Genomic DNA, 24,028 nt, shown 5'->3' with positions numbered 1-24,028 from the left:
TGAGGCACTCCGCCAGATCCCCAAGACTGATAAGATCTTACTGCTTGGCGACTTCAATGCTCGTGTAGGCCAAAACAACAGGATATGGAGTGGAGTACTTGGTGGACATGGTGTTGGTCAAGTCAATGCAAATGGCATGAGACTACTGACTCTCTGTGCTGAGCATGACCTGACCCTAACAAATACACTGTTCCAGCAGAAAAACAAATACAAAACATCGTGGATGCATCCCCGCTCCAAACATTGGCACCTGATCGATTACGTCATTGTGAGACATAGTGACATCAGAGATGTTCGTATAACTCGGGCCATGAGAGGAGCAGAATGCTGGACGGACCACCGTATGATTGTTGCCAAACTCCACATCTCGGTGCGCCCCCCCTTGCGGCTGCAACGATCCAGTAAGAAACGCCTACACTGCACTCGGCTGAGGAAGGCTGAGGTGCGAAATGATTTCCGCTGCTCCCTAGCTGAGAAGCTAAGGGAGACTGAACCAGGCCTGAGCTCGGATTGGGCCTCGATCAGCTCCTCACTATATGAGGCAGCAGCTCAAACCATTGGCTACAAAGTCAGAAAACATCAAGACTGGTTTGATGAGAACTCAGACTCCATCAGGAACTTACTGGACAAGATGCATAAAGCACATAAGGCGACCTTAAACAACCCCTCATCCATCACACTCAAGCAACAGTGGCAGGCAGCTCGCAGGGAAGCTCAAAAAACCCTGCGGGCACTGCAAAATGAATGGTGGACAAGTAAGGCCCATGAAATACAACTGTTTGCAGATAAAAACGACATGCACAATTTCTACAACTCTATAAAAAACATATACGGCCCAAAAAACTGCTCAGTTACCCCATTGAAAACCGCAGATGGCCTCACACTCTTGAAGGACCAAAACCGGATCTTGCTGAGGTGGGCTGAACACTTCAATGCCCTACTCAACCAACACTCTTCTACAGACCAAACCATACTGGAAGAACTACCTGAACACCCACCCATCAATGACCTCAGTCAGCCACCGACCTTCATGGAGGTTCGAGCAGCTGTTCGTGCATTAAAGAACAACAAGTCTCCTGGCGCTGACAACATTCCGGCTGAACTCCTGAAGGAGGGAGGGTACCTCTGCACCAGGGCTCTCCATCAGTGTATACTGAGGGCCTGGGAAGATGAGAGTATCCCCCAACAGTGGAGGGACGCAAACATTGTCGCCATCTATAAGAATAAGGGTGACAAGTCTATCTGTGGCAACAGCAGGGGGATATCACTCCTTTCTGTCGCTGGCAAGGTACTGGCCAAGGTGATGCTGCAGAGGCTCATTAATACCATCACAGAGGTAATGCTACCTGAGTCACAGTGTGGGTTTCGGAAGAATAGGAGTACGGTTGACATGATATTTACAACACGGCAACTCCAGGAGAAGTGTCGGGAACAACACCAGGACCTATTCATGGCCTTTATCGATCTCTCCAAGGCCTTCGATACTGTCAACAGGGAGCTCCTCTGGAGCGTGCTTAGCAAGTTTGGCTGCCCAGCCAAGTTTGTCAGCATCCTCCGACAGTTCCACGACGGGATGATGGCCCGTGTGACCATTGGAGGACTAGAGTCTGAATCTTTCCCTGTACGCACAGGGGTAAGACAGGGGTGTGTGCTGGCACCTGTGCTCTTCAATGTCTTCCTCCTGTGTGTTACCCACCTTCTCCATAAGGAGCTTGAGTCCAGCAGTGGTGTTTTAGTGGATTTCAGACTGGACGGAAACCTCTTTAATATCAGGAGGCTACAGGCAAAGACCAAACTGTCCACAGAGCAGGTCCTTGAGTTGCAGTATGCCGATGACTGTGCTCTTGTGGCACACTCTCCACAGGACCTCCAGTCCATCCTTGCTGTGGTTGTCAAGGCCTACAGCAGGATGGGGCTGTCTGTTAACACCACCAAGACAGAAGTGGTCTGCCAATGGAGCTCCAGTACCCCACACACCCTGCCTGCCTTCACCATTGACCACAAGCCACTGACAATAACTCCATCATTTAAATACCTGGGCAGTATCCTCTCTGAAGACTGCAGCATTGACAGTGAAATCCAAAACCGGATCAAGCAGGCATCAGCTGCCTTTGGGAGACTACGGCGACGGGTCTTCCAGAACAACAACCTGCATCTGCACACCAAGGTTTCTGTCTACCAGGCTGTCTGTATCACCACCCTCCTCTACAGCTGTGAAGCATGGACCACATATAGCCGCCACATCAAGGCCCTGGAGCGTTTCCATGTTGGATGCCTGCAGCGCATCCTTGGCCTCACCTGGCGTGATCATGTACCTCAAACTGAAATACTTGCTAAGACCAACTGCAGGAGTATTGAGGCCATGATCACCCAGCACCAACTGCGCTGGCTCGGACACGTGATACGGATGCCCCAAGATCGGCTGCCCCGTAGAGTGCTGTATGGCCAGCTCCACCATGGCCAGCGCCTGGCAGGAGGACCAAAGAAGCGCTACAAGGACCAGCTGAAGACCTCACTGAGGAAATGTAACATCAGGCCTGAGGACCTGGAGGCTGCTGCTGCTGACCGTGACGCATGGCGGCAGCGCTGTCACGATGGAACTCAGAGGCTGGAGGAGGACAGGACTGTCAGAAGACAGCAACAGAGGCAACAGAGACACAGGAGGAACACACCCATGGCTGCCAGTACCACTACCACCACTACAACCTACCCATGCCCCACCTGCAATAAAACATGTGGTTCCAGGATTGGACTCTTTAGCCACCAAAGAACTCACCGTTAAGGACATAAGTGGACGTTATCATCGGATTCGATGGACAACCATAAGCAAGTAAGTGTGTGTGTGTGTGTGTGTGTGTGTGTGTGTGTGTGTGTGTGTGTGTGTGTGTGTGTGTGTGTGTGTGTGTGTGAGTATGCGCGTGTGTGTGGGTGCATGCGTGCATTCACTACAGACATAGAACAGTGTCTCACAATTTATAAATTCCCAGTCCACAGCGATCAATAACTAGCTAAATTGACTCATTAATTTTCCAACATGACACTGGTATCTCTCAACCCATACACAGACACACATGCACAAAAACACAAAACTTCAAGTGAATCACGCTGGGCGAGACCTACCTAACAAATCTGTTTATATTCTCTGTGAATGAAATAAGTGTTGTGATTGGTCGAAAAATAAATTACATTATATTAATTATAGATAAAGTATCCGGGGGAAATACATCTGACCGATGTTCCGGACTGACACTTGCCTTAGGTTGTGACCAGGCTTTTCTCTTCGCAGATGAGTAAGCCTGGGGCCGTAGGCTCGTCAATCTAAGGTTTGACCCAAAATAAATTGCAATAGTAATCGTTCAAGGTTCATGATCCTTAGGGTCATCCAAATAATATAAAACATTGTTGTATTGACACTTTGTGGATCATGGATTGAAAGTTGTGGTACAGTACCACTGAAAACCTATAGGCAAACATTTCAAATTTGAATTATGCTTTAAGTAGCATATGCGACGTGTCAAACTAGGGGTTATTCATGATTCTGAATCAATTGCAAGCATTCGTTTTACACGAACAATACTCCTTCCAAGCAAACCAGCTGCTGAGGAGACAAATAAGCGAATAAACATGTGCCTCGTCTCACAAAGACAATATTCCTGTGTGTGGCTTGATTTGACTTGACAAATTAAGTTCCAATACGTGTTTTGGTCCGACGGTCATTAGACCGACAACCTATCTCTATCCCTAACCTAACCATAACCGCAAGCACGGGAGCAGCGCATGTTCGAGCGCTAGTCCGAGCTCACCACACGTGTGGTGAGCTTGTAGATCTGCTATTTTCACTAGTTTGGGTCCCGGGGAGACATCAAATGAGACATCACTGGGTTGCACTGATGGAAACATTAAACACACATTAAATAAGAGATCTCAAAATTATACAATTTTATTATTATTCAGAAATCTTTAGCAGTAATGAAGTGTATAAGTGTATAAAATGTGTCTCCCAGGGTAATTCTCCTTGTGTACTGGTATGGGCAGTAGGCCAGGCCTATATAACATTATATGCATTTAATAATTATATTAGTGATCAGCTTACAGAAACAATGACTAAAGTCAATTTTGAGCTTCAATACAAAGCAAGCATAGTTCTTTTACGCGTCAAAACTTTGTAAGCAAAGTACATCTTAACTCAAATAATACATTCTAACAAGCAATCCAAGCTGACAGCATAAAGCATTGGTTAAGCAACTTAACCACCTAAACCATAGACGTTGTTGTCAGGTCCAAGTGGTTATAACCACATCCCAGACAAATAGCCTATCCAGTGTGTCATCATCCCTCAGCCATAATGGCTTTACATAACATTGGAATACAGAGCCGTATCCTCTCTATCTTCTTCCTCAGTCTTACTGTCCTCACACTCCACAGCTTCCTCCTCCTCTTCCCTCTTCAACATCCCACTGTACTCTGTGCCACTGTCCTGGTCCCTGTTCCTCTCCTCCCTCTTGACTTCAGCATACTCTGTTTCTGTTGTCTGTTGTTTGTGCTCTGCTTCCTTGCAGGGACTTCTCCTCTTCAGCTGGGAGTAGTCAATACTGGCGTACTCAACTTCCTTCTGGTCTCCTTCTGCATCACCTACTCCCTGCAGAGCCTCTCCCAGTGGGGTCTGCTCACCTCCATCTACTCCTTGTCCTCCTCCTGTCTGTGAGTGTATGAGCAACGTGATTTTGATATGAGCAAGTCAGTTATAAAGATGCCAAACCCTTTCAGAAACAAATCAATTATCAAAGTTATACAAAGTGGCATTTGTGTTGTGCATAACATTTGCACTGTAGGACCAGTATTGATCACCTAGATACAAACTAGAAACACAAATACCTGATGATTTTGACAAGTGACCATCTGCATGGTCTCAGACTGGTACCCAGAGTTTCTCTCTCTGCATCTGTGTAGACATTTTGAGAGAAAATGAAGAAGAAGAAGAAGAAGAAGAAGAAGAAGAAGAAGAAGAAGTATGTTTTTGTTTGTTTGTTTTTTCATATTTATCCATTAAAATAAAAATAGAAAAAAACAGAAAATGTAATACTCCACCTATGGAATGTCCACGCCAAATAGCAAATGGTTGGAAGTGTAAAGCCAATGAGAAATGCAATGACAGTTTTCACTTCTGCAATACTACTGAAGAATCCTTCATTTTGAACTACTGTAGAGGAAAGGGGGAACATTGTGTGAGGATTGTGAGACGTGTGTTCTTTATCATAGCACGTGCTGTTTGTTATTCAGGGTTTATCGGGGACTATGTGGTACAGTGTTGACGGTTGACAGTCATATACAAATGTTATAAATGTAATGTAATTACCTTTGTGCTTTGGCTCATCTTTTTTGATGATAAGAAGTCTCTTATTTACTGTTTTCACATTATTTTGACTTAAACACTTAACAGAAGTGTTGTAGTGGTCTTCAACGGTCAGGGACAAGGTACTGTTGACGGTGGAGTTCACCACTGTGGTCACGACAGAATACACACTTCTATTCTTCAGTAGTGGCCATCTGATTGTAGGTAAGGGAAACCCCTCACTGATACACACACAGATCAGGGTTCTCAACTGGAGCGCACATTCAGATCCAATAAGGATAGTTGGAAATGCTGCGGGAAAACAAGCATAATGTAGAATAAAGATCTAATAAATGTGTACCGGTATGTAGAATGTGAAATAACATGTTCCCTCTCAAAGTACTTACTCATCACAGTTATATCTGTAAATGTAGTCAGAGTCTTGTTCAGATGTTGTGCTGTACAGCTGTATCTTCCAGACTGTTCTCCTGTCACCATAGGAATGACTAGAGAAGCCCTCTGTGTACCATTTTGAAGTTTCTTGTTAGAGCTGAGTTCAGTCCATGTGATGATAGTAGATGGAGGGGAATGTTCAGCATCACAGGTCAGATTCAGAGTACCACCTTCTTCCACTGTGCTATTCCCTTTGATTATGGGCATCTTCAGGTCTTGGACACAAATTTACAATTTGTACACTTTAATATCATATATATATAATATAGTTGTATTACCATTATTTTTAAAGTTCAACCACCCTTTGTTGTAGTTGTAGATCTGATATTTTCACCAACTGTTTGGCTATTTTTGTCAAATGTTTAGCAATTATGACTAGGGTAGGGTTAATGCGATGAAAGGGGCACTGTAAAGAAAGAGAGTAGAAGTCAAAGACGATATGGTATGTAATACTCACAGGTAACATTCAGGGTCACAGTCGCCACTGATTTAATGTTTCGCTCAAAGGTCACCTGACAAGCGACTTCACTGCCATCGTGTTCAGATGAAGGAGTAAAGGTCAAATTTGAGCTGTGTCTCTGGTCGATACCAGTAAGATTCACCATTTGGAATATCGTGGCATCGCTTTGGATGAGAGATATATCCAAAGCAGATTGTCCTGTCTTTCTCCAAGTCCAGGTGATGTTGGGAGGGGTTCCAGAGCAGAGCCCCGGGGCAGTGCAGGTCAGTGTGGTCTGCAGTCCCTCTGTCAGGGCAGGAGGAAGCTCTATTTGGGGTTTCTGTCTCAGACCTCCAGTACAGGTAGTGGGACAGCAAACAGAGAGACAAAAACCAATAAGCGTACTCAACTATACAGCCACAAATGCCATAATTCATTACAATATTAAAATTCATTACATTATTCAGACAACTGTCACTCATCAGAGTCATGTTTTATTAATAATTTGTAAGATCACCGTAATTAGTAAATCATTCAGTAGTGATACGGGAAACACGAAACACTCCCCCCTTTCCAATAGATTTATTGAGGTCTAACAAATAATATAAATAAGCTGTAGGTCATATCATTATCATTACTTCATACCTGTAACTCTGAGGAGCTTTTTATGATTGAAGTTATATCCAACTCCATCTAGTCCATTTAGTTGACCTTCAACTCTAAATCGATAAGATCCACTATCAGACTCTGTAAGGTCATTGATGGTGATGCTGCAGCTCTTCCGTGTTGTATTTGGTTCTAACAGGGCCACTCGTCCTCTGAATGGTGCCTGAGCTTTCATGTCATCCACGGAATGGAATATTATGTCACGATCACATTTACCTTGTGGTGTACATTTAAACCATATTGCAGATGTGGGTTTGAATTCAGCATCATGAGTGAAAGAACACTGGATGATAACACAGAGTCCAGCCTCAGATGTTGATGTGAGACCTCCGTTGAAGGTGATACTCCACCCATTAGCAAAGTGTTTTTCTGATTTCAGAACAGCACCTGTTTAAAGTAAAATAAACTATAAATAAATAAAAGTAAAATATCTCATTATTTTCTTATTGTCTAACTATATTTACTGTAAGATACATTACAAGTAAATATGTGATGTGTGCTTGTACAGAAAATACATTCATGTACATATATGGACAACATATTACACAATAGCATTACAAAAATGCCTAACAAACACAGATTACGCATTAAAAAGAAGCCATACCGATTGTGTGAGATCTGTTGGTTTGGACGCTGCCCATCATAGAGAAGGACAGTGTCATCCAGATGACAGCCAGCATCCTTTCAACTACTTCAAAGCTCCTCAAACAATCAGTCTGTCTTCACAGAGGACCTTTCAAAATCAGACGTGTTGGAAGAACCTGGGAAACGAACAGCTCAGTCATCATAGCAACTTGGGAGAGTACTGACACACTGTAAGCAATATGACACTTCCTCATTAGGATAATTTGTACAAGCCTCTAAAGCTTCATCTCAGTAATCAAGGCAATGCATATAAGTTCTGTATGAATGTATTATTTTACAAAAACATTGTTGTAATCATATTTTTGGTAGAATTATCTCTTTAACTCATTCCTTTAATAGGGCGTTATAAAATGTGTGTATTTTACCTCTTTCTGTGTCTTCCTGTTTGGTGTCTCTTGATGGTGTAAGTCACAGTGCTGTGAACTCTGAGTCACTTTCCTCATTTACCTCTTCCCTCTTTTCACTTCTACAATGCAGGACATTTCTTCAAACTAAAATGGCCTGACGTACGTCCTGCCCTCTTCTCCATAAACCTCTCAAGTAAAGAGTTTATAGTACTACTCAACCTGTAAGACACCCTGAGGGCGAAAAGCATGCATGCATCCGCCTGCAGGTGACGGCAGACTGCTGGGCGAGCGCTGGCGCTTTGGCATGGGGGTGGGGGGTGGGGGGGTTAGATCAACATATGGAATGAATTCTGTACTGGCCATATATGGAGCGTCCGAGCGTGTCTTGAGTGTACAAGGTTTGATGAGGTCTGGGCATATGGAGCGTGTCTTGAGTGTACAGGGTTTGATGGGGTCAGATCAACATATGGAATGTCAGAACAGGTCAGCTCCATATATAGAGATCTAAGGGTGGCAGCGGAGGCAGTGTTTTGAGTGTACAGGGTTTGATTTTGGGGCTGTTGAGAACTCTAGTTTCCACCGGCTGCCGTGCCGGCTGCAATAACTATGGGGCGGGCCCGTCTAAAGTTTTAATGGACAGGTATTTCAGTCAAAAGGGAGACATCGAAGAGGAAGAACGGGTGGGGAAGGATTAACATATGGAATGTAAGAACAGGTCAGCTTCACATATGGAGATCTATGGGTTTGAGGTTGGAGGTCAGATGTAGAGTTGCTGGCCGGCTCCTTAAATGCAGATCTAAGTGCTGATCCAGTCTTTTCCATGTATGTCTATCTAGGGTTTGATGAGGTCATTGTCGTGATCTTCATATATGGAGACGGCCATACTGTATATGGAGCGTGTCACAAGGCGTGGTGGCGTGACGTGTCACGAGGCGTGAGGGACTGACAGTCTGGTTTTGCATGTTTTCATAGTAATCTGCGACATATGGTCGCAATACAATATCGGGTTAGGTTTGCCTATTTTGGTCTTTTACTGGAAAATGTAATAGAATTATAGACAACTCAAACAGACACATCTGCATTGACATCTTGCAAATAAACAGTGTCCATTTTCTGACAGAAGTTACATCTGTCAGATAAGATAATTCTCAAATTCTGGCAGTTATTAATCATAATTTGACAACATAAACCGGATCAATCTACAGTTCCACACCATTTCAGCCAAGCTGCTGAAATCGAATTCTAACTGCTGCTGTCACAATAATTTCTTGCTTTCTTGCTGTATTGAGTAATTTAATAAAGGGAAGTATCATCCCTTCCCTGTCTTTCTCATAAACCCAAAGAGGTTAAAACTCCAGCAACACTTTAATGCGAGACGTTAGCTCAAAGATCCGGAGCAAATAAAACACACAATGTTCATGTAAATAATAAACACAAAGACAGAACAGAATTTCTAGTTATCTTTTACTTTTAAATTTAGTAATCAACCCATTATTCTAAAACTATAACAAAAATGTAAAACTAAAATCACACTGCATTAACATCTAGGGGGAAGTGACATTTACTCCAGGAAGAGAGTAAATAGCATTGCTAAATTGGTTTGTTTCAGCTAGCACAGGGAGAGTTTTTCAGTGGGTTTTTCCACATGATGATTGCATCATTTGTGAACTTTTGTGGCACAACACAGGGGGTGGGGGCATAATTGGACAATTTTGTCTGTGAAACTGTGTTTGTCTATATCTCACAAACTGATGTTTCTCACATTCATCAATAGCTGTTAAGGTACCATGGATCACAAAACTCTACCCTTTAGTCACGTGGAGGTGCTGAGAGCAACAGCCAGCAACTAAAATTGTGAAGTCTTGTCAAAGAATTGTGCTCTGCAAAGCTCCTCCCTGGATAAATTGAGGTTACAAAGGGGAGAGATTGGCACAACATGGTGAATCTCAATTACATCTTCCTCTATCTTCGGTATTCACGCACGCACGCACGCACACATACACCTGCACCTGCACCTGATAGAAGTGAGCATGCAGACCTAATGCATGATTTATCTGGGATGATGACTTTGGTGAGGTATGAGAAGATAAAGCTATATCTCCCTATGGACTCATAATGAAGACAGCTTACAGTCTACCTTTAAAATGATACTAAATCCCGCAAATCCGTTACACACTATCTCTATAGTCATGTGTTCAAGATAGATCTGTCTGATATTTCATATTCCATCCCAATTAGCCCTTCACTAAGTCCCTCCCCAACCCATCCTTGTCCAATATGCACGTTAGCAGCGAAGAAAGCTTGACCTGCATAGCAACCGTTGCTAAACTATTTGGATTGGCATTGGACAATCGCTTTTTGGGGTGGGATTTAGTGAAGGGCTAATTGGCTAACATTAGCCCGTTTTGAACAAAAAGCATCAAAACATGAACGCAGCGTGCAATTTAGGTGAAATCTTTCATGCACTTTCCTACTAGGCTGAGGAATATATCCCACCCTTTTCACATTGGCCTGTTATAGTGCCACCAACAGGTGGATTTTTGCAAAACTTTTGGAACAAAATGCCTCAAATCATGCCATCAACGGCGTAAGAACAAATGGCACCCTTTTCACATTGACCTATTATAGCGCCACCAGGAGGCCACAACCTGACCTGGCCTGGTGGAGACCTGTGCCCCGAGGGGCACTTTTTCTAGTTTATGTATGTATATTGTGCTCCAATTATTGTATGCTTGGATTTAGAATACACAGTGGTATAGGGATAGTCCAGGCTGGCTCATCTCACTGACAGAGAGAGCAATAGATAACTGAGAAGCTCCTCGGTTGGAGGATGAGATGTGTGAAAAGCGCGAGGGAGAGACTCAAGGAAGGAGGGGGAGGGAGAGAGGGGGAGAGAGAAATGCAAAGTGAAGGGAGAGAAGTGAACCACAAAATAAATGAATGCTAACTAGATAAAGTGCCCCTCGGGGCACATGTCTCCACCAGGGCAGGTCAGGTTGTGGCCTCCTGGTGGTGCTATAATAGGCCAATGTGAAAAGGGTGCCATTTCTTCTTACGCCTTGAATGGCAATTGGATGATTTGAGGCATTTTGTTCCAAAAATGTGTTTTGCAAAAATCCACCTGTTGGTGGCGCTATAACAGGCCAATGTGAAAAGGGTGGGATATATCCCTCAGCCTAGTAGGAAAGTCTGTGAAAGATTTCACATAAATTTCACGCTGTGTTCATGATTTGAGGCTTTTTGTTCAAAACGGGCCAATCCTGCAAACTTTGAATGCCAATGTTAGCCAATTAGGATGGAATATGAAATATCGGACGGATCCGTTTTGAACACATGACTAGAGATAGTGTGTAACGATTTGCGGGATTTTTGGCCAGAATCTGGAGGAGTGATAGCAAAAAAAATGTGTTTTTCCAAAGTCGGCCCCATGATGGCGCTATAACAGCCCGTTCTGGAAAATTTGGGGCAGAGTTTCATCGTTGGCATCCAGGGGGTGTGCGTGCAAAATTTGGTATCGACCAGGTTAACGGTGCCGGAGATTAGCTGGTAACAGACGGACAGACGGACGCACACACGGACGGAGTGCAAAACATACTCTCTCGTCTCTCCCCATGCCTTCGGCCTGGTGGAGACAATTAAAAGATAAATGAAAGAACAAAGGAAACAGCCGAACCCTAATGGGAGAGGAGATGGAGAGAGTGAAAGGGTAAGTGGCAGGGATGGAGAGCAAACAAAAGAGCGGAAATTAAAAGATGGGAAGAAATAAAATGATAATGATGTAGAGCAACGATAAAAGCAGAGTAAGGAGGGGCATGATAAAAATGTAATGAAACACCTTCAGATCAACTTCAAGGTCTGATGTTTAAGTGATAACAGACAGAGCAGCTAGGCGACTAGTGTATTGAAAGAGAAAAGGAGATATTCTGAAACAAGTATAATGAAATGTAGAAGTAACCCTGAGAAGGAGAGGGATATTGGAGAGAAAATGTTATGGAGAGAAAGACAGGGGATGTTAATGTCATGACATCAATGTCAAAGTACATTCATACTCCAAAACTACACAACAAAATCCTTTAGTTAAAACTGACCAGTGTGAATGGGGCCTAATTCCTGAGATGACAATGATTATGTAAAAGTGTTTAGTAATTAAGTGCTTGGATGATCAGATCTAAGCCCCAGGCTCAGATAGGTTGTGCAATGAGATACTGAATATAAAATGTTTAATAATGTGTTGGCTCCCTATTTTCTTAGAATCTATAAGACGCAACTATAAGACGCAACAGAGGAAAAGTCTTCGGTTGGGATTAAGCTGCTGATGCTCAGAATAGAGCTGCCGTGTGGTGCTGAGAGGTCGACTATATTAATACAGTACGTCTTTTGCCCAAGTATTTTCTGTTAGAGTATGACAAGAGGACTGATGCGAAAGGTGGGAAATGGAGGATGTTCAAAAGGTCCTATCATAAAGCCTTCCTACTAATTCTGGTTCACGTATGACCGACTGTTGCATAATGGTACTGTTGTGGTTCCGGCCTCCGGGGTGAAAACCTTCTCTGAAACCATTGATGAGGAACTGAACGATCAAGGCTGAGTGAATGAGGGTGATTTTTAAGTGACGCTGCCAAAGCTGGAATATTAACTATCCTAAGTTTAGAACGAGCCAGAGTCCTGTTCCTACATAAGAAGCTGACCCCAGAGGCAAAAGAAAAAGAGGACAATAATATCCCCATTTTTACCAATGGGCTCACAGATTGCATTCAGGAATATATGGCTATGATACAGCTCACATAAAGATTTCATTGTAGGCCTACCTGCTATCCCTATAAGACTGCCTGTCCTTTTCAGTATTAAAACATCTTGAAAACTGCAAAACAGCAACACTTTGTGTAGTTTTCTGTAATTAATTTCACTCAAAGAAGATAGCAGCACAAGCAAACCTAAAGGGGAGTTTTTCGTTACCACTGTCACAATATTGTTTGCACTGGGTGGATCTTTGTTGGTTTTCTGCTTTATATGTAAAGTGTCTTGAGACAACTTGTTGTGATTTGACAGTGAATTGAATTGAATTGAAGCACAAGCACGCATGCATGCATGCACAGATTGCGCACACAGTACAGTATCCAAACAACAACCTCTCTCTCCTGAGGGAGGTGAACATGAGGGAGAGAGAGAGAGAGAGAGAGAGAGAGAGAGAGAGAGAGAGAGAGAGAGAGAGAGAGAGTGTGTGAGTAATGGAGAGAGGAGGAGAGAGGGACAGAGAAAGAGAGAGAAAGGTGGACCGCACTCACAGCAGGCATATTAATCAAAGTGTAATTGAATCCAGGTTAGGCTGGTCTTACATCGACCTCCCGTCTGAACACTAGCTGTGATTCAGCACTGCTCACTGGAGACCCGAGCTCTATATCTTATGCAGGATGGGTGGGGTTGAGGCGTGTTATAATCTCAGGACCTAGCTGAGCTTTGACCATTCAGTGTATGAGATTCATAGTCAGTGTAGTGACTTTACCTGTAGTAGACTACTGCGAGGGGCCACTGGCCCACTGCGTGAAAAGAGGAGTTAACGGGCAATTATGGGCACTGTATTTTAAGTTTAGCGGGCATACACAGTTAATATACAGTAATATACAGGTGTGATGGTACAATTCGGGACTTTACCGGAGTTTGTTGGAAAGTTTAACGGGAGTTTCCTGTAATATACACATCCGCATTCCATGCTTTTTGCGCAGTTGACTTTTAGTTAGACGTGTAGCTTGTATCTTTGGAATGGATATGTCAATGAATTTATTGGCTATCTTCAAATAAAGCTGTTCCAAAAGTTGTTTAATTCCACCATTCAAAATCATAAAGATGATAAAAACCCAATTGAACAAAAACATTGAACACTGCCAGCAACCAGGCCATGACAGTCAAAAACTGTGTGGCCTTACCCATTGCACACCTGTCTCCCATCACCCCACTGCCAGGTATAAATTAGAACCCCCACTGTGTTTATCATGACGTTATTATTATCAAGGTTCAAGGCCTATATATCTCAGGGGCTCCATACTAAACACATCGTTTTTATTCAAATGTATTCAATTAAACCTCTCTGCCTCACCATACCATAATACTCTATAGTCTAAACAAAGTAATTTCCTACATGCACGCACCCAGGTGCACACACGAACAAAGGCACACACACAATAGACAGACAGGACACATCATTTACAGTAATAAGGACTTTGACAATCTGCACAAAAAATCTGCCGAAACTGCAACCGACGATACTTTTTATAAATCAGTCTCTGGGCTCTAGCTATTTTGGGAAGGCACAACTGACAGACGAATAGACAATTTCTGACAGCATAGTGGCAAGTTTGTCTTCTCCCTCCTGCTAATGCTATGTATTTGGTATTTTGGGGACTGGCTGTGAGTTTTTCTTGTCCTTCCTGCCATGTGTTTGGCAGGACGGACTGGTGTGAACTGCTGTGGGAGGAGAGGTGCAGCAGGATAACGTCTGAACATCAGGAGTGCAGTTTGATCATAACACTGCATCGCTATGCTCACCTTCTGGGACCAGGTCAACTAGTGTCTAAGCTACTGTTGCCATGCTGGTGTGGTGGTGAGATAAGTGAACCAAATTCCAAGATAGGCTGGCACAGGTAACAAATATAAAAGATCTCTCCAACAGGACTGATTGGAGAAGAAGACTGATTATACACATGATGGCTGGTAACAAATAAGATACAGCTGCAGAAGACAGCTGAGACAGGAACATATATATCTAGACCAGGGAACATAATACACATAGAATTACAAAACCTAGACAAGACAATGAATGAGGCACAAAGTCTCAACCGTGACACTATGGCACACACTTGTCTATTGTTATTTTCATCATTTTGCGTTTTACATTTCGACGACGATTGTACGATATCCTCACCAAGGAGTCTTGTCTGTGCTCCATGATAATGACATGTGCATGTATGTGTGTGTGTGTGTGTGTGTGTGTGTTTGTTTGTTTGTTTGTTTGTTTGTGTGTGTGTGTGTGTGTGTGTGTGTGTGTGTGTGTGTGTGTGTGTGTGTGTGTGTGTGTGTGTGTGTGTGTGTGTGTGTGTGTGTGTGTGTGTGTGTGTGTGTGTGTGTGTGTGTGCGTGCGTGCGTGCGTGCGTGCGTGCGTGTATAATTGTGTAGTAATGATGAGATATACATTACATGTGTGTGAATAGACGCATATGATGTTATGAATGATGTTATGTTATCTACTGTATGCTGCTGCAGTGTCTGAAGGAAGCTAAACAAAGATATATTTTACTATTATGTATACCTGTACACAAGATGTAACAATAAAGTACAACCTTGAATCTTGAATATTAATCTATAGACATAAATGTATCCAGGCAGGCTGCCCTCAGTGCCCTGGGCGCAATCATAGCTGCTGTGTGTGTCACAAATTAAGCACAGCTCGACATCGCAGCATTGATTGCTTCCACGGTTCCACCTGGCCTACAGGGCACCGCTCCATAGATTCGTCTATACCTACGTATGTGAGAATGTGTTAAACTGTGGTATAAATCTTACATGTGTCCCTGACATCGTGGGGAGCATCACCAAAAGTGTCACTACAAAGCCATCTGCTCTTAGTTAAAACTGTGTTTCTGCAACTCTTTGGCAAGCAAGTTCACGCAGCAATATACAGGAGAGGCTGTGTGTATTTACACATATAGGCCTAAAGGGCACGTACTGTACTTCCACATGCATGTAAACACAAACACAGAAACACACAGCAACTGTATACATTGTACATAATACTGTACAGTATACACATAGAAATGCAATCGTGCAGCATTGCCATTAACCGTTTCCGTCCGTATAGGACGTGTGGTCGTGTGTACACGTCCTAGCGCATCCTCAATGATATCAGGCGAGGGGAGAATATTCTGAATTTTTCCCTTTTTTTAATTTTTCAGTCGTACACTCGGCCACCGTCCTTCACGCTCTACGGCCATATTAGCTTCCCGTTGACTTAGCTGTTAGTGCGGCAGAAAGAATGCCTAGTCTCTCCTAATCCAGGGCGCTGTGGTTTTGATCTGATGGATATACTAGCGCTTCATTTCTGCTCCTCATCTGCCTCTCGTTCAAAATATAAACTCTTTTTGGATCATATATCGTATAAATTAAAACGATTTTTTTTCTGGATTGTTTCCGGGGGGTGGGTTTCAGAGTAAAAGCGGCATTGTCTTTCCAGAGCCCCAGAGCTCCTATTTTGAAGGAATCCCGGCGCTGATTGTGCTAAAGGACAACTTTAGTTTTTTTTAACTAAGGTTCATGTTTTAGGTTGTCATTAGAGAAAGTAAATGGTGAGTGTTCATTTTATTTCCTTTGCTGCTTTCTTTCGTTTACAGGGGGGTGGGGGCATTCGAACATGAGGCTAAATATATATTTTTTTATTTTGTTTCCACAACATGTTATAGTGATTTCCTTTTTATTATTTACTATAGTCCTACTAGACCCCAGGAAATTACATCTGGCCACAAAATATCACGGGATCTATTAAATGTGAAGGGGGAGGTGACAAACTGACATATTGAGCCTATGATACACACTATGGTAGCCCCTATATAGTACCCCCTTCACATTCAGTAGATCCTGTGATCTTTTGTGGCCAGATGTAATTTCCTGGGGTCTAATAGGAGTATAGGACTATAGCAAATATTGATAAAGAAATCGCCGTAACATTTTGTGAAAACATACAGCCCCATGTTCGAATGCCCCCGCCCACCTGTCAAAAAATTGCTAAAATATCGCTAAAACGAAAGAAAGCAGCAAATGAAAAATAAATAAATAAAAATAACACTCATCTTTTACTTTCTCTAATGACAACCTAAAACATGAACCTTGGTGGAAAAAAACTAAAGTTGTCCTTTAAGTCTTTGGATTTAGATTCACACACATACATGCACGCACGCACACACATACAACTGGGCCCTTTCATTGCACCATGGCTTTTATAATCTTATTGTGTTCTTGTACAGCTCATTGAGGAGACCATTATTTTGTGGTGTGTTAAAACATTTGGGGTGATCATGTCTATATTGGAGATCTTATAAGGGATAGGCACAGTTGCAGTTTGTGCATGTGTGTCCTGAATTTGACCGTGTATGCCCACAGCTTTCTGGCTGGCAGCCATGGGAAAAATAAGTACAAGGAGACTGTCAGCCCTAATCCAGCCCAAATCTGAGTTCCTATCCCGATGGAGTCGGATTGGTTTTATGCCGTCTGTACAAAGCTAAGGAATGTAGTCAAGTCAAGTCTGATTTGTAATAATCCAATTCCATGTGGTTTTGCGCCGTTCAGACAATTATTTAGGCTGCCAGTCTGAGCTGCGAGCATGGACATGGTGGTGGGTTTGCGTGCATGATCAAGCCCCCCTACTACTAATAGTATGGGATAAATGGTGGTGGGTTTGCGTGCATGGTCAAGCCCCCCTACTACTAATAGTACGGGATAAATGGTGGTGGGTTTGCGTACATGGTCAAGCCCCCCTACTACTAATAGTACGGGATAAAGTACAGTTTTAGACCATGACGGACAGGCATCATCTCAAGTGAGCTTGAGCCACGAGAGACACCACCAAGTTGCAGTGTCGAATGTTGCGAAGTTCTCTTAGCCGACTCAGCCCCGTTCGAGGTGCAACACACAGAATAGTAAATCATGTTCTGTTGAGAGCGTTTGCCCCGCTTGCCACTCAAAGTGGCTACTGGCCAATCACAGCAACTTTCCAAATTCAGGCCTGACGTCGAAATTTTAAAAAAAAGTTTTCTAAATCATGAAAATTTTCTTAAAGATTTGAGGCACATTTTAACAATTTTTCAAAAATAGCAGACCTACAAGTTCATAGCGCGCCACTCGGTGGCACGCTATGAGCTTGTAGATCTGCTATTTTTCAATAGCTAAATTATAAAATAATGTTTAAAACACCAAAAGGGGTTCCCGCCCAAAATGGGTTAATTTACCACAAGCTCTCCGCTATAGTTCAACAGGAGACATTTGGCCACTTACGTGGGAGACCCATATGTTCAAATCCTGGGTATAGGACATGAAAGTTACAGATTGCAGCTTTACGTTAGTTTGTGACTATAAGAGGGTGTAGTGAGTGTATAATGTAGTAATGTGAGACTTTAAGGTGTTGAGGTATCTTGTCTAATGTCTATAGATGTGTCCGACCTGATTCCTTGTAGGGCTGCACTTATTCGGATCAAATATGTGACTGAGACAAGAGACATATGTGTATGCGTGAGGGAGAGGTGGTTCTCATCTCTCCCAGGAAGGATTCAGATTACTTTTTCTCCTTCTTATATTCCTTTATCTCCCTCCCTCTCTCCTTTTGTCTCCCTCTGTCCCGAGTCCAGACCTCCCGAGGAATTAATCTCTACAAAAGAACAACAGAGATTATTATGTTCTCTTCAGGTCATCAGTTGTTCCACATTATAATCTCCTCTTCATGCAGAGACCACCTGCAGAGTGGCTCAATAGCTCAGTATGGGCTTAATGTCACTGGCTGTGTTCAGCACATACAACTACCGGCTGACTTTAGATCACCGAATGGTATTATAGGGGTGCTTTGATGTGTTGAATTTAAGTCATTTTCCTCCCAGCTGGTGTTTTGACAAAGTCATTTTGAGGCTTTGTCTGAGGAGACATTTGGAGCAAGGGCCAGCATTAGCTTCACTTCCCTTCCCTTCCCTTCACTTCCCTCTCGTCATTATGTTTAGACTGACTTGCAAAAAGCACAAATACAGATTAAGCCCTGTTTGCTGGGTAATTCATGTGATATTAGACTGCAAAACTAAATTTCCCAGGACAAGAAATAAGAATAAGAAGAAAAGACAATTGCTGAGTAGTAGACGGTAGAGGAAATGTCTACAGCCAGAGTGTTTTCCTGACGCAGTCAAAATATTGTATTGTCACATTCTGTCAGCAAATGTTTAAGCATTTTGGCTATGTGGGACCAGTGACAGTGCCACTCATTCTTCATGAAATTATAGGGGCATGGCGAGCTAGCTCTTCAATTACTAGCTAGCTTTAATCAGGCTTAAAAAATGTGAGACCGACGTGGCATAGCCCGACAAAAGTCAGTTCCGAGTCCGTCCCGAAAAATATTTCAAGAGCCCGACAGCTTAATTAAATATTGTCTATTCATGAAGAACAATTCTATAATACAATTTAGGCATTTAGCAGACACACACGCACACACACACACACACACATGGGCAAGATGAGAACAACAACACAATAACCTCTCACCACAGTGATAAAGAGACAAAAACTGGATTGAGCACGTTTAATGTTTTCTCTGCACCAGTCAGTCAACTGCACCACCTCATACCTGTAGGCAGACTCATCCCCCTTGGAGATGAGCCCTACTACTGTGGTGTCATCCGCGAACTTCACCATGGTGTTGCTGCGCTGGGCGGAAGTGCATTTGTGTGTGTAGAGGGTGTAGAGCAGCGGGCTCAGTACACAGCCCTGTGGGGAGCCGGTACTGAGGCTGAGGGACGTGGATGTGTGATCGCCCACTCTCACCCTCTGGCTGCGACCAGACAAGAAGCTATCGCTAAGACAATATCGCACTTTCAGAAGATCTGGGGTCGGGCAATGGATTACATCCCAAATATGGGACGCGAACTGGAGAGGGCTAATTGAAGCATAATGGAGATTGTTGATGATGTCATTGTTGTTACAATTGTCTACTTGTCATCCTTGTTGTTGTCATGTTTATTATTTATGTTTGTAGCACAGATGATCATGGTCAAAAGAAAATCATGCATTTGATAGTTTCTTGTACTAGGAAGGGTCGGGGAAGGGTTGGGGTTGTTTAGTTAGGAAATGTATTTATTTATAGGTTGCATTTTATAACTGTATGTAAATGAAATGTTAAAAGTAAATAAAAGATAGTAATTAAAAAAAAAGAAAAAAAAAAGGAGCTCTTAATCCAAATGCCGGTGTTGTGTGGAAAACCCAGTTCCCCCAGTATGTCCACCAGTCTGTGGGGGAGGATGGTGTTGAATGCAGAGCTAAAATCCACAAAGAGCATCCGTACATAGCTCCCCGGCTGCTCCAGGTGGGACAGCATGGAGGGCTGTGGCTACGGCGTCCTCTGTGGATCTATTAGCGAACTGGTGGGGGTCAAAGCCAAGGGGCAGTAGTGATGTGATGTGACCCCGGACCAGCTTCTCAAAGCACTTCATCACCACTGGGGTGAGTGCGACTGGTCCGTAGTCGTTTAGACTGGAGATGTGGCGTTTCTTGGGCAGGGGGACTATGGTGGAGGATTTTAGACAGACTGGGACAGTGGACTGGGCGAGGGACTGGTTTAAAATCCTGGTGAAGACCCCAGCCAGCTGGTCCGCGCAGTCCTTCAGTACACGTCCAGTGACGCCGCCTTGATGAGGGCCTAGTGTGGAACCTGCTCAGCCCTCATTGGCCAAGCCGGTCATGGGACGCACTGGAGGCCTCAGTGCGTCTGCCATAAAATACATTCTCTGCCTGGACTTCGGGGTGGGAACACTGCTGTGTGGCCTTCCCTCCAGCCGTCCATGTATGTGTTTCTTTCTAATTGTCTTTAAGTTCACTCCATTCGGGAAGGAGTGTTTGTCCTGCGTGTTAGGTTTCAGTTGTAGTCCTATTTGTCTGTCTGTTAGGTTGGGTTGGTGTTTTCCGGCATCACCCTTTTGATTTTGTTAGACAGATGCCTGAACCTCCATGTAATGTAAGTCATTCCATAATTCTGGGCTCACAGAGCCACTCTGTCATCGTCATTCGTTATGCACTTAAGCCACTTTGTATTTATTAAAGCAGATACTCTTTTATGAGCCTGTTGTTCTTTCATACATGTTACGGGCAGTAAAACCCCTAGACTTTGTCTTTCTCTCTTTGCCCAATTCATCTTTCACTCTCTCTCTACATCTCCTTCTCCGTATGTCTTAAAGGACTGAACACTGACACGGAATGGTCAAAGCTCAGGTCCTAAGATCATAACCCGTTCAACCCCACCCGTCGTGCACCAGATGGAGCTCAGGTCTCCCGTGAGCAGTGCTGAATCAGCTAGCGTTCAGATGGGAGGTCGATGTAAGACCAGTCTGACCTGGTCCAGATGCAATTACACTTTGATTAATAAGCCTGCAGTGAGTGTGGTCCACCTTGCTCTCTCTTTCTCTGTGTCCCTCTCACCATAATAGCAATCTCATCGCTACGTGCGTGCATGCGTACATGCATTGTACGCACGTATTTTACTCATTTGGTGGCAGTAACATTAACGTTTTCTCGCCGACAGTTGATTCTTCATATCCATATGAAGAATCATTTGTTTATTTTTGGAACACAGTTCTTATTTGACATGATATAAAAAGTCTAGATGGGAATTCAGAATGGGGGAAAAAACGCACTTCAACAGGTTTAGATGTGTTGTTGCCAACTTTGACTCCTCTGTGTCAGGAAGTCCACGATCCAATTACAGGTGTCAGTATCCACATTCAACACCTTCAGCTCCACCAGCTTGTATGATAGTATTGGAAGCATAGCTGAAGTCTATGAATAGGATGCTGTCTTAGGTGGCATATTTCCAGATGTGACAGAGTGAAGTGGAGCATGGTTCTGTTAGGTCTGTAAGTAAACTTGTATGGATCCAGGGCCACACTAAGGCCTGCTTTTATGCGCTCCATGACAAGCCTCCCCAAGCATTTCATAATGCCACAGGGCGGTAATCGTTCATGCAGGCTGGGCTGGGTTTTTTTGGGCACAGGTATGATGGTGGCGCTCCAACAGGCAGGTACTGCAGCTGGCTTGTCTGAGAAAGATGTTGAAAATGTCTGTGAAAACATATTTTAGCTGCTCTACACAGTCTTTCAGCACACGGCCTGGTAGATTGTCTTGTGATATTAGACTGGTCCAGTATAGCCTTTCGAGGGTCAACGCTGGAAAAGGCCCTCTTGACCTCAGTGGCGGATAGCTGGGACTGGGGTACCTGGTCTGTTGATGAGGATGAAAAACTCAGCGCCTCTCTGTCATCTCTCTCTAGCTCGGCCTCAGGCGAGCCCTCCGTCGTCGCATCCAGTCATCCCGGTTCTCCGTACATCTGGCCAGCTCGTTGGTGCTTTGCGCTCCTGCATGCATCTTTCTTGAGTACATCCACATGTTAATGTGGGACGTCCTCGTGACCGGTGCTCGTGTGTTGGTTCCACAGCACTAATTTTGCTGGCTGGCAGCTCTTGGTGTCTTTGGTGTCCTGCTAATCCCATTCTCCTGGCTGCTATTTTCTGGCTCACCCTGGGCATTACATCGTACAGATTCTTGTTGGCAACATGTGTACACTTGCAATATTCTGGTGTAGCACCCATCTAGAGACTTCTGCAGGGTCGGCTTCCATACGGTGGTCATGCTGCTCAGGGCCCTCCTTGCCTTCCTCACTATAAGATCTTTTTCGTTGGATAAACCATAAAAGAGGAAATACAATCTAAGAAAAGGCCTTCAGATGATATGTTGACAGAAGTGATTTAAAAGATGGCCCTGCTCCGATGCACATGCCATGAACTGTGTGCATTGGAGCTTAACTAATGGATGATGACTCAGAACCTGTTATTTTGTCTGCAGCAGTCTGATCCCTCCCTGAGGGAGGTCTTTGAGAGATATCTTGCTACTGCTTAGTGAAAAACAACATGCAACATTCACAATCGGGTTTGGTGATGAATTGTGTAGCTCATGGTGGGTGTCTGGGTGATTGTTAGAGACATCATTTTTCAGATTGTTACTTTTTGTACATCAATGTCCATGTCCACATACCTCTCCGGTATACACCTGTCGTGTGTTTTGTCGAGTGGTTCCCAAACTGTGTACAGTGTGTGTGTGTGTGTGTGTGTGTGTGTGTGTGTGTGTGTGTGTGTGTGTGTGCGTGCGTGCGTGCGTGCGTGCGTGCGTGCGTGTGTGTGTGTGCGCGCGCGCAGTAAGACAAGTCCCAGTGAGTTACCGATTTAAAACATTGTTTTTTACTATCAATATGTAGCCTACTTTGTGGGCACTCATTTCACATTTGACATGCACACACATGCACGCACGCACAGTCGCACACACGGACAGCAGTTAATTAATTAAGTAAGTAATTAATTTAATCTATCTACATTTGATTATTGAATTGCATTATCATGGAAGTGTTGGCAATATTGTTCAAAATGCACTGCATTGAAATTGTATTGATTTGAGAAAGAGAGAGAGAGAGAGAGAGAGAGCACAAGAGAGAGAGAGATCCATTTACTAAGTAATGCCATTCGCCATTAGCTGTTTGTTGCATGCCCGTGTTGCTAACCAAAATGGCTGTGTTGCTAACACAAAACCCCTTATTTTTGGCAAGCAACATGCCCATACTGTAGTATCATATAAACCGGCTTTATATAACTCTACTGTAGCTTGCAGATAAGGACTCTGATGCAAACAGGCAGCTGTGAGCTTTTATATGCAGTAAACCCCCAGCACATTAATGCATTTACAAACATCATGTACACACACACACACACACACACACACACGCACGCACGCACGCGCCTCCGGCTTGCAGCTTGTGATGAGACTGTGATGTAAGAGCTGAGTGTGTGTGTGTGTGTGTGTGTGTGTGTGTGTGTGTGTGTGTGTGTGTGTGTGTGTGTGTGTGTGTGTGTGTGTGTGTGTGTCTGTGTGTGTCAGCATTTTGTTCTGTGTGGATTGAAACATTTGTTTCTGAACCATATAGCATCCCTATTCTGGGGGGAACATTCTGCTAAATGAGTCGAGCTCCCAAATATTAATTCCTGCTATAGCACCTGCACTCCACTATGAGCAAAAGGTGCACAGCACACCGGTGAGGTGCCAGCCAACGGGAAAAATACTAGTAATGATAAAAATTATAGCCACACACTTCTAACTGCCAATGTTTATTTTGGACACAGATAATGACAAAATGTATAGCCGCACACTCGTAGCTGCCAAAGCCAAACATTTATTGTAGACACAGAGAGCACCTGCACTCCAGCCTGATACCCCTCTGTCAGTGGATCACCAGCTTCCTGATGGACAGGAATCAGTATGTGAGGCTGTTAAAACACATCTCGTTGCCCACTGACACTTCGCACAAGGGGAACT

The 24,028-nt window shown here is 43.7% G+C and overlaps 1 protein-coding gene across 1 annotated transcript; it reads right to left on the bottom strand.

Annotated features, from left to right (window-relative positions):
* Nucleotides 1-4,009: 4,009 nt before the first annotated feature.
* On the bottom strand, nucleotides 4,010-7,594 carry LOC306943214 (sialic acid-binding Ig-like lectin 5). Its single transcript, XM_079529423.1, has 8 exons — nucleotides 7,495-7,594; nucleotides 6,870-7,277; nucleotides 6,243-6,575; nucleotides 5,740-6,000; nucleotides 5,357-5,644; nucleotides 5,089-5,200; nucleotides 4,876-4,942; nucleotides 4,010-4,699 (listed from the first exon to the last, which is right to left on the bottom strand). The coding sequence occupies exons 1-8, from the start codon at nucleotides 7,568-7,570 to the stop codon at nucleotides 4,352-4,354; spliced, it is 1,893 nt and encodes a 630-aa protein (XP_079385549.1). The 5' UTR covers nucleotides 7,571-7,594; the 3' UTR covers nucleotides 4,010-4,351.
* Between the last annotated feature and the right edge of the window lie 16,434 nt (nucleotides 7,595-24,028).

This window comes from Electrona antarctica, assembly GCF_951216825.1.
Source record: "Electrona antarctica genome assembly, chromosome: 2".
Taxonomy (NCBI): Eukaryota; Metazoa; Chordata; class Actinopteri; order Myctophiformes; family Myctophidae; genus Electrona; species Electrona antarctica.
This window is presented reverse-complemented; position numbering and strand designations above follow the sequence as displayed.